General features: G+C 38.9%; 2 protein-coding genes across 17 annotated transcripts in view; one reads left to right on the forward strand and one right to left on the reverse strand.

The window, feature by feature from the left end:
• Window positions 1-14,900, reverse strand: part of CEP128 (centrosomal protein 128) — a 446,086-nt gene that overhangs the window by 316,930 nt on the left and 114,256 nt on the right. The window lies entirely within an intron of this gene.
• On the forward strand, window positions 9,758-10,104 carry LOC101126607 (non-histone chromosomal protein HMG-17-like). The gene has a single exon (XM_055361840.2). It carries the CDS (start codon window positions 9,763-9,765, stop codon window positions 10,033-10,035), a length of 273 nt encoding a protein of 90 aa, XP_055217815.1. The 5' UTR covers window positions 9,758-9,762; the 3' UTR covers window positions 10,036-10,104.

The raw sequence follows: 14,900 nt of genomic DNA on the forward strand, positions 1-14,900 counted from the left end.
TCAGCCTCCCAAAGTGCTGGGATTACAAGCGTGAGCCACCGCGCCCGGCCTGTTTTTGTTTGTTTTTTTAACTTTTCATTAACGGCCATTCTGACTGGTGTGAGGAGGTATCTCCTTGTGTGTTTGATTTGCATTTCTCTAATGGTTAGTAATGTTGAGCATCTTTTCATATGCTTGTTGGCCATGTGCATGTCTTCTTTTGAGAAGTGTCTTTTCATGTCCTTTGCATATTTTTTAATGGGGTTGTTTGTTTTTGCTCATTAATTTATTTAAGTTTCTTACACAATCTGCATATTAGACATTTGTATATGTCTAATATGTATATTAGACTTGTAACTATTTTCTCCCATTCTGTAGGTTGTCTGTTTACTCTGTTGATAGTTTCTTTTGCTGTGTAGAAGTTCTTTAGTTAGATGTCACTTGCCAGTTGTTGTTTTTGTTGCAATTGCTTTTGGAGTCTTTGTCATGAAGTCTTTGCCAGGGCTTATGTACATGATTGCATTTCCTAGGTTTTCTTCCAGGGTTTTCACAGTTTTACATTTTACATTTAAGTCCTTAATCCATCTTGAGTTGATTTTTGTATATTTGAAATTTGTTAAAGTCTAGTTTATAATTTTTTTTCAATTATGATTCATGCTTTTGGTGTCCTAAGAAATCACTGTTCATCCAAATGTTGTGAAGATTTTCTTTGTTTTCATGTAGAAACAATTACTTTTTTAAATTGTTTTATTTTCTCCTGTGTATGAGCTTGGAAAGTATATATTCATTATTCTTATTTTAGTGATACACTAAAAATTACTATATACATCCTTGATTTGTTAACATATAAATTTGTAATTTTAAAACTTTCTTCACTTTAGAATTGAGAACTTTAAACCATATTAACACAATACACACTTTCCAAAATTAAGCAGTATCATTGATGCAATTCTAGTTTTATAAATAATCTAAATAAGAGTATTACTGTTTTCTAGGTCTATATTCATCTAGACTTTTCCCAAACTTTTATCCTATATATTGAACTTCATTAACTGCTACATCTTTGTTCTTTGTTTCTCCTTGAGAAAAAATTTTTATATACTTTCCTTAGTGCTGTACTGCTGAAATTCAATTAATCAGTTTTTGTTGCGCAGAAATTACTTTCTACTTTTTAAAGAGAACTTCACTGGATATGAGCCTAGGTTGGCAATTATTTTCTTGCAGCACTTTGAAATATGTTTCTATTCTTCTTGTTTCCAATTTGATCTTTTAAGGTAACACGTCTCCCTTGCCCCTTGCTGCATTTGAGATTCTGCACATTCAAGTTGGTTTTACTAATTTCACAAAAACATGTCTAGATGTGATTTTCATTGCATTCATTTTACCTGGGGTTCTTAGAGCTTCTAAAATATGTGAATTGATGTATTTTCTCTTCAAATATTGCTTCTGCCCTAGTCTCTCTCTCTGTCTTTAGGACTCCAATTATCTATATCTATATTAGAATTTCAGACCTATTTACTATGCCCCATATATCTCTTATGAACTTTTCTGTATTTTCTATCATTTTGTCCCCTTATTATTCAGAGTAAATATTTTCTTCTATTACACTATTTCTCTCAAAGAGAAGGACTTCCAGAAAGATAGTTTAAAGAGCTCACCAGATCCTCTTCCTAGCACAACCCGCCATTATTTGGTTAAAAAAAAAAAAAAATTATTGGTAAAAAAAAGAAAAAATAATTTATTGTATCTGGAAACTGTCCTAAGGGCCAGGGCAAATAAAAATGTATTTATTCCATTATCTCTCACCATATACAAAAATCAACTCAAGGTAAGTCTTTAAATGTTAGACCTGAAGCTATAAAAATACTAGAAGAAAACCTATGAAAAATCCTTCTGGGCGTTGGTCTAAGCAAAGAAATTATAATTAAGATCTCAAAAGTACAAGCAACAAAAACAAAACAGACAAATGGGACTTAATTGAATTCAAAAGCTTCTGGGCCAGGCGCGGTGGCTCATGCCTGTAATCCCAGCACTTTGGGAGGCTGAGACAGGCAAATCACGAGGTCAGGAGTTCGAGACCAACCTGATCAACATGGTGAAACCCCATCTCTACTAAAAATACAAAAAATTAGCCAGAAGTGGTGGCGCACACCTGTAATCCCTGCTACTCAGGAGGCTGAGGCAGGAGAATTGCTTGAACCTGGGAGGCAGAGATTGTAGTAAGCCGAGATTGTGCCACTGCACTCCAGCCTTGGCAACAGAGCGAGACTCCGTCTCAAAAAGGCAAAAAGAAACAAACAAACAAAAAACTTCCGCACAGCAAAAGAAAAAAATCAACAGAGTGAACAGACAACCTGCTGAATAGGAGAAAATATTTGTAAACTATACATCTGACTGATAAACAGAATTTACAAGGAACTCTAACATCTCAACGAAATAACAATAATAATAATAAGTTCATTAAAAAGTGGACAAAGAACAAGAACAATCATTTTTCAAAAGAAGACATACATGGCCAACAAGCATACGAAAAAATGCCCAACATCACTAATCATCAGAGAAATGCAAATTAAAACCACAATGAGATATCACCTTACACCAGTCAGAATGGTTATTATTAAAACATCAAAAAATAACAGATGTTGATGAGGTTGTGGAGGAAAAGGCGATGCTGGTACACTGTTGATGGAAATGTAAATTAGTACAACCTTATGGATTGTAGTATGGAGATTTCAAAAATAACTAAAAAATAGAACTACTGTTCAAGCCAGCAATCACACTACTGAGAATCAACATGAAAGAAAAGAAATCATTATATTAAAAAGACACCTGCACTTGTATGTTTATTGCAGCACTATTCACAATGGCAAAGATAAGGAATCAGTGTACATGTCCATCACTGGATGAATGGATTTTTGAAAATGTGGTGTGTATACACACACACACACACACACACACAATGGAATACTATTCAGCCATAAAAAGAGGGAAATCATGTCTTTTGCAACAACATGGATGGGACTGGGGTCCATTATGATTAAGTGAAACAACTCAAAAACAGAAAGTCAAATACTGCGTGTTCTCATTTATACGTGGAAGGTAAATAATGAGTACACATGGACATAGAGTGTGGAATAATAGCTACTGGAGACCCATGTGGAATAATAGATACTGGAGACCCAGAGGGTGGGAGGGAAGTTTGAGATAAGAAGTTTCTTAATGGGTACAATGTGTATTACTCCCATGATGGTAACACAAAAAAAAAAAACCCAGACTTCACCATTATGCAATATATCCATGTAAGAAAACTACACTTATACCCCTTAAATTTGTATACATTTTTTAAAGAAATACTTATTTAAGACAATCTATTAAAAATCTTGATAAGAATAATCAGTATCTATGGCATCTGAGTCACAAGCTATTCCCATCCTGTCCCCTCCCAACTTAGTTGTCTGAATCTCCACTCTAGACAGGCATAGTCAAAAAGACACAGTTTCCTCTCACCCTTGCTCTCAGTATAGGGCTACAGACTCACCCACAGAGCGGCAGGCCCCTAGCTTGGTATTGCAGAGGCTCTATTCCAGGAAAACAGAGCTAAAAGACTGGGGCTTCCTTCCCCCAGTCAGCCCCAACTTGTAGAGCAGAAGGTGTGGCAGGCCAAGAATGGGAGACCCAATTACCCATAATCCAATTCACTCAAACAGTGAATGTTCTACAACAGAAGAGGCAAGCTGAGATGATCAGGGGCTACCATGCCCAGCCAGCACCCTACTTGCTAAGTAGGGGTACCATTCTGGCAGGAAGCAGACTATAGTCTCTACCACAAGCTCCACTACAGTTGTGCAAGATTGTGCTGAGAGGGAGAGGCCTTATGAACAGAGAGTTCAAAAGCTCTACCTAAGGATACTGACTTTATCTGGAACAAGGCACGAGGAAATTGACGGCTAAGGACACTGTCAAAAACAATGGAGATCTGGAGAGTGATCAGCTAAGAGAATCGTAATTTTGTAAGACTGGTAGCAACAAGTAAAACAATGGATCAGCTAGCAAAAAAATCAAACAAAGAGACAGCTAAGAGCCCTCTTGGGAGTCTGAGAATGCCCCAAAGATTGGCAAAACCCTAATCCTGCTAAGAGGTCAACTTTAATTAAGTTAGACTATGGCACAATGTATGTGCTACATTATTGTTTAAAAAAAAAAAAAGGAACAACTAGGTAGCAATCAGTGAATTAGCAGAGGCTAAAAATTGAGTGAGATATCAACAGAATTAGACCAACCAAAGCTTAATGAGATCAGGGAACTAGACAATCAAAGAGAACCCAGTTAAAGCTATAGTTATCCCAGACAGCAATAGAGACTACACACATGATGGAGAAGTGACATCAGTGGCTACACGCTGCAGGGAAAATAGGTTTCACTGAACTATTCCAGCCAATTCACTAAACTACTAAAAAAAACCCAAGACAGAAAAACCCAAAAGGTAGAGAACGAATCAGTATTCAAAGTTAATACAAAAATTATCTAAAATGTCCAATCTCAAAAAAAGTTACAAGACATGCAAGGAAATAGGAAAGTGTGACTTATACAAATGAAAAAGAGGATACAATAGAAAACAGCCTTTGAATGGGCCCACATGTCAAACGTAGGGGACAACGATTTCAAATCAGCTAGTAAAAATATGTTCAAAATACTAAAGAAAAACATTTTTTTTAAATGTAAGATAATGTCTCATCTAACAGCAATATCAGTAAAGAGATGGAAATTATTTTTGAAAAACAAAAATTCTGGAATTGAAATGTATAATAACTATAATAAAAAGCTTACTTGAGGCCGGGCGCAGTGGCTCACGCCTGTAATCCCAGCACTTTGGGAGGCCGAGGCAGACGGATCACGAGGTCAGGAGATCAAGGCCATCCTGGCCAACATGATGAAACCCCATCTCTACTAAAATACAAAAAATTAGCCAGGTGTGGTGGCACGCGCCTGTAGTCCTGGCTACTCGGGAGGCTGAGACAGGGGAATCACTTGAACCTGGGAGGCGGAGGTTGCAGTGAGTGGAGATCACGCCACTACACTCCAGCCTGGTGACAGAGAAGGAAAAAAAAAAAAGAAAGAATAACTCACTTGAAAGCCCCAAAAGTGAAATTTGAGTTGGCAGAAGAAAGAATCCACAAACTTGAAGATAATCGATAGATAGGATGCAATCTGATGAAGAGAGAGATAAAAGAATAAAGGTAAACACCAACTCAGAGAAATGACTAGAAATGACTCAGACATGTAAAGCTAAGAACAGGCTAAGTGCAGTGGTGTGATCACAGCCCACTGCGGCCTCAACCTCCTGGGCTCAAGTGATCCTCTCGCCTCAGTCTCCTGAGTAGCTGGGACTACAGGCATGTACCACCATGCCTGGCTGAATTTTGCTTTTACGTAGAGACAGGGTCTTACTATGTTGCCCAGGTTGGTCTTGAACTCCTGGACTCAAGCGATCCTCCCACCTCCACCTCCCAAAGTGCTAGGATTACAGGCACAAGCCACCGTGCCCAGTCTACTAAATTCTTATATCCAGCAAAACTATCCTTTAAAAATAAAGCTGAAATAAAGACATGCCCAGATAAACAAAAACTCAGAGAATCTGTTGCTAGTAGATTAGCCTTACAAGGAATACCAAAAGAAGTTCTTCAGGCAAAAAGCAATTGCTACGCAATCATATTTCAACACAGCCCTGTGACTCCAATCCCTGGCCACAGATGGCTAGACCAGTGGATTAATAACTGAACCAAAGACAGCCATCTAGAGGTAGCTCAAGTTTACAGTCTTTGCAATTAACAGTCTTAATGATGACCCAGGTCATGTGTAGTAAAATGTATGAAATTTGCTTTCTCCCTGAAGCCCAGCAGGGAATCTTCCAAGATAGTTTCTTGCTTCCTTTAAATTAAACACCCATCTGAGTGTCTCCATTACTTGCAACCTAGAAGGAACAAATATACCTGAAGAATGCTATATGATAATAAACACGTGAAACTACAAAACCACTCTTTCAGATTTTCAACCAGAAAATATCAATTTCTATTTAAAGATATTTCAGCTACTTTGTCTTCTGAGTCTCTGCTTTTAAATATATTATTCTGTCCTTGAAGGACAGGAGCCATCCTTTTGCAATAGGAATGGAAGAGCCCCAGGCCTACTTCTTAAGATTTAGAGTTCCCACTGTCCTAATCCTAATTTCAAGTCTCACTATGATTATGCCTGTAGTTCAAGATGCTTTAACAAAGCAGCACAGACTGGGTGGCTTATAAACAACAAAAATGTATTTCTCACAGTCCTGGAAGCTGGAAATCAAAGATCTGAATACTATCTTGCATGGTCAGATTCTGGTGCGGACCTTCTTTGAGCTGTAGACCGACAACTTTCTTTATATCCCCATATGGAGGAAAAGCAGCAAGCCAGCTCTCCGGCATCTTCCTTTTTATTTTTTATTTTATTTTTTTTTTTTTTGAGATGGAGTCTCACTCTGTCACCCAGGCTGGAGTGCAGTGGCACGATCTCGGCTCACTGCAAGCTCCGTCTCCCGGGTTCATGCCATTCTCCTGCCTCAGCCTCCTGAGTAGCTGGGACTACAGGTGCTTGCCACCACGCCCCACTAATTTTTTGTAATTTTAGTAGAGACGGGGTTTCACTGTGTTAGCCAGGATGGTTTCGATCTCCTGACATTGTCATCCGCCCGCCTCGGCCTCCCAAAGTGCTGGGATTACAGGCGTGAGCCATTGCACCCAGCCTCTCTGGCCTCTTCTTATAAGAGCACTAATCTCATTCATGAAGACAGCCTCATGACCTTATTACCTCCCCAAGTCCCTACCTCTAAATGTCATTACTTTGGGGATTAGATTTGAAATTTTGAATTTTGGCGGAACACAATACTCAGTCAATAATACTGTCCATCCATGCTGAAAGGGCCTGGTTGTTCTAGGAAAACCAACACTTCAGTGCTGAGTGTGAGTTCAATGACTGTCACTTTATTGAGAGCAAGGATTGTGTGGATTTGTGTACTCCTAGAGCCTAGCACCAGACTCAATTCTTAACAGGCCTTTAATCAAAATGTATTCAGTAAAATACTGAATAATTTTTTTCATTGCCAAGTAGAAGATAGGAAAAACAGAACATAAAACCTGAAACCAAACTACATATGAAATTATATAATCTAATCATACACAAAGATGGAGACCTCATAAAATACTTGAGTAATAATTTTAAAAATGCGTCTACTATTCTCTTAAACTCTACCTACATAACTATCCAGCTCTTAATTTCAATTATATTTTGGATGTAGGATTTGTAGTTGATTCTTTTTATAACTTCCTGACCTCTGTAAGAATTAAATATATGATCTAATTTCACAATATATTAACAATCATTATTTTGAAGTTGTTTTTGATAACTCCAATATCTGAAGACTCTATATGCCTATTGACATTTCTTGTTTTTTCTCGTGCCTTTTGGTAGAACAGATTTGTTTCCTGATATGCCAGTTAGTTTGATTGAATGCTAGACACTGTATATGACAAATTATAGAAATCATACAAACCTCTGAATGATCATATATTCCTCCCTAAAACATTTACTTTTGTCTTGATGGGAAGTTAGGACAGGGGCAGACCCAAAGCTATGTTACAATGCTACAGTCTTTGTGAGTAGAGAAAGTGTATTTTGAGTTCATTTAGACTCCTAGGGGCTTAGTCCTCTGAGCATCCCAATCGTGAAATCTTTACCAGAGCTCTTCCTCTTCAGTGGGCCTTTAAGCTCTGCTTATGAATCAGAAAACATTTCAGGAGAAAAGTAGCGGCAAATGTCAGAATTGCCATTCTGAACTTGCCTCCCCAACAAAATACTTGAACCCTCCTGTCCTTGCTGCCTAGAGATAGTTCTCTGAAACCTTCAAATATATTTTTAAAAATATGTCCTAGCCAGCTTTTCTAAATTGTACCAGTATAAGGTTTACTCTACAAAACACTAGTCCATCACTCACAAAAGCAGAAACTGTTTCTCTTCCTTTAATGAGAATTGCCACAAGTTTGCCAAATTTATTAATCTTCTCTAAGGAAGAGCAAAATACAATCTAACATTTTATCATTATAGGTTCCCACAAAATAAGATATTCTATGATACAAACACATTCTTCACCCAAGTAAAGTACTAGAAATTAAAAACATTTAATGTGCTTGAAAAAAAATCTTCCTAATGTTGACCATTGTTTATATTAGTCATATGTTATGTATTAGGAACTAAAAGAATGTTTTCTCAGTGCATATGAATAAGTTAGCTTTACTTTTTACAAAGATAATTTGTACTATTTGAACATTTTGAAGAGCATAATAGACCTGTTGAATTTTGTTACTGTTTAAGGCTGAGTGCAATCTCATTTCCTTATGCCCTTAGAGAGAACTACCTGAAAGCAAATAACTAAAAAACAATTTAATTTGCTACTTAAAATGATATGCTATCAAGTTGAAATCACTCTAAAGATAAGGAAACTATAAAGACTACAGGAATAATGTATGAACAGTTAAAATTGGCTCATTATAAAGAATACTAACCCTCTTTCAATGGTATTTGAGGTAGACAAGCATTGAATAACTCTTAATTACTTACTCAAGGAACATTACCTCATTTGTTTAGTGCCACCCATTTTTCCATAGCAAGTCCTCAAATAATTATTCCCAAAGCTGTATTTTATCTTCCAAATTGCTTTAAATTTTCAATAGATCCATAGATAATAAAAAGTTATCAATACTTCATATTTTCTGAGGAACTGAAGTTATATGTCACACACATACACACATACATACACACACACACACACACACACACACAAACATGCACACAAAGCTAAGAATCACAAGTCCCCATTTAACTTTTTTTTTTTTTTAAGAGATGAAGTCTTGCTCTTCCACCCAGACTGGAGTGAAGTGGTGTGAACATGGCTCACTGCAGCCTCGGCCTCCCAGACTCCAGTGATTCTCCTGTCTCAGCCCCCTGTAATACTCCATTCTCACACTGCAGATAAAGACATACCCGAGACTGGGCAATTTACAAAAGAAAGAGGTTTAAAGGACTTACAGTTCCACATGGCTGGGAAAGCCTCACAATCATGGCGGAAGGTGACAGGCACGTCTGACATGGTGGCAGACAAGAGAAAGGAGCTTGTGCAGGGAAACTCTGCTTTACAAAACCATCAGATCTCATGAGACTTATTCATGATCATGAGACGAGCACAGGAAAGACCTGCCCCCGTGATTCAAATACCTTCCACCAGGTCCCTCCCACAACACATGGGGATCCAAGATGAGATCTGGGTGGGGACAGAGCCAAACCATATCATTCCGCCCCTGGCCCCTCCAAATCTCATGTCTTCACATTTCAAAACCAATCATGCCTTCCCAACAGTCCCCCAAAGTCTTAACTCAAAAGTCCATACTCCAAAGTCTCATCTGAGACAAGGCAAGTCTCTTCCGCCCATGAGCCCGTAAAAGCAAAAGCAAGTTAGTTACTTCCTAGATACAATGGGGGTACAGGCATTGAGTAAATACAGCCATTCCATATGAAAGAAGTTGGCCAAAACAAAGGGGCTACTGGCCCCATGCAAGTCCAAAATCCAACAGGGAAGTCTAATCTTAACACTTCAAAATGGGAGCAGTGTGAAGAAGAGGCGAGAACGAACCCCTGACCAACCAAAGCCCATGCACCACTGCATCCCGCATCCAGCGCCTACATCCTGCCGCCACCATGCCCAAGAGAAAGGCTGAAGGGGATGCTAAAGGAGATAAAGCCAAGGTGAAGGACGAATCACACAGAAGATCCATGAGGTTGTCAGCTAAACCTGCTCCTCCAGAGCCAGAACCCAAGCCTAAAAAGGCGCCTGCAAAGAAGGGAGAGAAAGTACCCAAAGGGAAAAAGGGAAAAGCTGATGCTGGCAAGGAGGGGAATAGCCCTGTAGAAAATGGAGATGCCAAAACAGACCAGGCACATAAAACTGAAGGTGCTGGAGACGCCAAGTGAAGTGTGTGCATTTTTGATAACTGTGTAAACTTCTGGTGACTGCACAGTTTGAAATACTATTTTTTATCAAGTTTTATAAAACTGCATAATTTTACTTTTTTTTAAGCTATGTTGTTAGCACACAGAACACTTCATTGTTGTTTTTGGGGGAAGGGGCATACGTCACTAACAGAATGTCTCCAAAGCTGGACCGATGTGGGGAAAACACCTTTCCCTTCTGGTTTTGAGAGACTTCCTCTTGGCTCCCAGGAGGAGGGATTCCCTGACTTTGACACACATGGCCACCTCGGCACAAAAGCCTTGTGCTATGGAAAAACAAATTCATTTCTATGTCCTCTTCTCCCTTTCCATCTTTCAGCAAAGACTTACCTCCCTTAAACCCAGACCACTACTGGGACCTGACCCCTAGTCATTGGTTACCAGTGTGTCAGGCAATCTGGACTTTCCAGTGATGCCACTGAGATGGCACCTGTCAAAAGAGCAGTGGTTCCATTTCGAGATTGCAGATCTTCAGATAAATTCTGCCACTTTCATTTCACTTCCTGAAAGTCAGGGTCAGCTTGTGAAAAGTTGTTAAACAACATGCTAAATGTGAAATGTCAACCCTCACTCTAAACTTTCCCTGTTCAGAGCATCAGATGAAGACTTCATTGGGTTTTATAGTGGCTTTCTGATTTTTGGCAGTCCATTGAAGAAGGGAGTTTGAAAGTTGTTGTATACTGTTAACGATTGTCTGCCCTTGTCCTGCCTGAAATACCATGATTGTTTATGGAAAGTATCTTTAATAAAGCTGGATACAGTTTGGCTTGGGAAAAAAAAAACTCCAAAATGATCTCCTTTGATTCCATGTCTCACAACCAGGTCATGCTTGCAAGAGGTGGGCTCCCACCGCCCTGCGCAGCTTCCACCCCTGTGGCTTTGTAGGGTAGAGCTCCCCTCATGGCTGCTTTCACGGACTGGCATTGAGTGTCTGAGGCTTTTCCAGGTACACAGTGCAAGCTGTTCATGGATCTACCATGCTGGGATCTGGAGGAAGTGGTCCTCTTCTCACAGTTCCACTAGGCAGTGCCCCAGTAGGGACAATGTGCGGGGATTCCAACCCCACATTTCCCTTCCACATTGCCCTAGCAGAGGTTCTCCATGATGGCCCTGCCTCTGCAGCAAGCTTCTGCCTAGGCATCCAGGCATTTGCATACATCCTCTGAAATCTAGGTGGAGGCTCCCAAACCTCAATTCTTGACTTCTGTGCACCCGTACACTCAAAACCACATGGAAGCTGCCAAGGCCTGGGGCTTGCACCCTCTAAAGCCACAGCCTGAGCTCTACATTGGCCCCTTTCAGCCACGGCTGGAGCAGCTGGGATGCAGGGCACTAAGTCCCTAGGCTGCACACCACATGGGGACCCTGGGCCCAGCCCATGAAACCACTTTTTCCTCCTAGGCCACTGGGCTTGTGATGGGAGGGGCTACTGCAAAAGTCTCTGACATGCCCTGGAGACATTTTCCCCATTGTTTTGGGGGTTAACATTTGGCTCCTCAATACTTATGCAAATTTCTGCAGCCAGCTTGAATTTCTCCTCAGAAAAATGGGATTTTCTTTCCTTTTGCATTGTCAGGCTGCAAATTCTTCATACTTTTATGCTCTACTTCCCTTATAAAACTGAATGCCTTTAACAGCACCCAAGTCACCTCTTGAATGCTTTGCTGCTTAAAAATTTCTTCTGAACAGATATCCTAAAACATCTCTCTCAAGTTCAAAATTCCACAAATCTCAAGTGGAGGAGCAATATGCCACCTGTCTCTTTGCTAAAACTTAACAAGAGTCACCTTTGCTCCAGTTCCCAACAAGTTGCTCATTTCCATCTGGGACCACCTCACCCTGGACTTTATTGTCCATAATGCTATCAGCATTTTGGGCAAAGCCATTCAACAAGTCTATAGAGAGTTCCAAACGTTCCCACATTTTCATGTATTCTTTTGAGTCTTCCAAACTGTTCCAACCCCTGCCTGTTACCCAGTTCCAAAGTTGCTTCAACATTTTTGTGTATCTATAGCAGCTCTCCACTCCTGGTACCAATTTGGTGTATTATTCTGTTTTCATGTTGCTGATAAAGACACACCCGAGACTGGGCAATTTACAAAAGAAAGAAGTTTAATGGACTTACAGGTTCACATGGCTGGGGGGGCTTCAGAGTCATCGTGGAAGGTGAAAGGCATGTCTTACATGGTGGCAGATAAGAGAAGAGAGCTTGTGCGGGGAAACTGCTTTATAAAACCATCAGATCTCATGAGACTTATTCACTACCATAAGAACAGTACAGGAAAGACCTGCCCCCATGATTCAATAATTACCTCCAACCGGGTCCCTCCCACAACGGTGGGGATTCAAGATGAGATTTCGGTGGGGACACAGCCAAACCATATCACCCCCCAAGTAACTGGTATTAGAGGCACATGCTACCACACCCAGCTATTTTTTGTACTTTTTTGTAGATATGGGGTTTCACTATGTTGCCTAGGCTGGTCTTGAACTTCTAAGCTCAGGCCATCCTCCAGCCTTAGCCTCACACAGTGCTGCGATTACAGGCGTGAGCCATCATGCCCAGCCCTATTTAATTTATATGTAAAAAACATGAGGCAGAAATTATTATGGTTTCAGAAAACGAAGAAACTTGAAAATAGATATTTTATTTCTAAACTGTTTTACTGACCACATTCAAATGACAAACTAATGTATTAGTAATAAATACAAACTATTAGTAATTAGTAATAAATACAAACTAATTAGTAATTAGTAATAAATACAAGCTAATGTATTAGTAATACATTCAAGAAAAAATTAAAATATTCAGTCCACTTCTGCTTTCTGCAACTCAGAGAGTTAAAGAAAACAGAAAAACCACCTTTCCTCATAACTCCCAAAATTCATTTTTTCAAACAGATGAAAGATCTGAGAATTAAACCAAGTCTTCTAATAGGTATAAAGGCTTATTTAGTTATAGGGATTTTACTTGCAGAACATCTCAGCCGGGCATGGTGGCTCACTCCTGTAATCCCAGCACTTTGGAAGGCCAAGACGGGCGGATCATGAGGTCAGGAGTTCGAGACCAGCTTCGCCAACATGGTGAAACCCCGTCTCTATTAAAAATACAAAAATTAGCCAGGCCTGGTGGCACACGCCTGTAATCCCAGCTACTCAGGATGCTGAAGCAGGAGAATCACTTGAACCCAGGAGGCGGAGGTTGCAGTGAGCCGAGATCACACCACTGCACTCCAGCCTGGGTGACAGAGCGAGATTCTGTCTCAAAAAAAAAAAAAAAAAAAAAAAAAAAAACAGCTCTGCCAATAGTCATCTTTGTGAAAAATACAGACGTATAGGGCATTCAGTAATGTGCCCACAAATCAGAGTAAATTTGGTTAATAACAGAAGCAGACCTCCTTTCCACTAGATACAATAACTTTATTAATAGCTTCTCTCTACAAAGTTGTGGCCAATGTTTGTTTTCTTTATAATCTCTAGTCTAGGTATTAAAAATTACTTGCTATTCAGGTAATAGCATATTTTACAATATGCACTTAGATAAGGAAGAAATTAAGATTTTAGAAATGAAGTAGAACATGAAATTACAACCAGCATAATTAAGGTCTCTAAGACCTTCGGTCTCCAAAAAGGGTTTAATCTCATTATTAAAAGTAATATTAAAGCGGGCATATAGTAAAATGGTCAGCTTTATGAAAGAAATGCATGAATCAAGAGTTTATGGTAAAAGAAACAACCTTCCTTCTATTTGTATTGTACTAATCATAAAAATAAGCTATTATTGATTATCCTTTCCTTTTTATACCATCCTCTTTTTAAAAAAAATTAAAATCTCCCATTATAGTCCCAAGTTTCTGCTAATGAATTATCATGTCAGTTGTCACTCAATTATCACTTTCAACATTTAATCTAAATTATGTTCAGCACCTTGTTTTTTTCTTTCTTTGAAGTTCTTTCTTGAATTTAAAAGTCAAATTTTTTTTCAAGAAGACTAAGTTGATGGAAGATGGAGGCAAAGATTAAATCAGGGGAAATAACTGATCAAGGATGCTTAGAATTCTTATGAATACAAATAGGCTGTCAAGGTTAATGAGGTTCAACTTGAGTTTAGAAGAAGGGAAAAGTGTACTTAGTATTTTCTATGCATATACAGATTTAAGATCTTAGGTACAATTTAAAAGGTAAATTATGCAAACTCAAATGTAGCTTCCTTCCATTGTTTTTATTTAAGAGCCATTTTTACTGTTTTTCTCTAATGTAAAACAACTGCTTGAAACATATATTCTGGATCAACAAAAACTAATGCGATTAGTAAGATATAGCAAAGGTCCCCTTAAATACTGACAAATCTTCCAGAAATGGATGTGCTTTTAAGAAATGACTAGATAGCAAATATTAGTTTAAAAAGAAAAAACATAAATTTTTTACAACATATTATTTCATTCAACAAATACTAATTAAGCACCTAGTATAGGTAAGACTGTGTGGAAACACATAGGGACACACAAATAAAACTTGGTTCTTAACCCATTTATAATCTCAACAGGAATAGAAGCTTTAAATTCATAAGTGGCTCCCAGAATGCCACAACTCTGAATTATAACATCAGTGCATACTAGTAAGTGGCCCAGAGCAAAATCCGTGCACAGCAACATATCAAAAGAAAAATTAAACGTAAGACTGAGCATCAGAGCGAAAGCATAGAAGATTGCTGGAATGAGAAGAGATGTCAGTTCAACACACTCCAGGAATAAAGACATAGAATCTAGCTGAAGTGTACAGTATATCTGGTTGTAAGGACTCTGTAAAAAGGGAGGTGGGAGGTT

The sequence above is a fragment of the Gorilla gorilla genome, chromosome 15 (genome assembly GCF_029281585.2).
Source record: "Gorilla gorilla gorilla isolate KB3781 chromosome 15, NHGRI_mGorGor1-v2.1_pri, whole genome shotgun sequence".
NCBI lineage: Eukaryota > Metazoa > Chordata > Mammalia > Primates > Hominidae > Gorilla > Gorilla gorilla.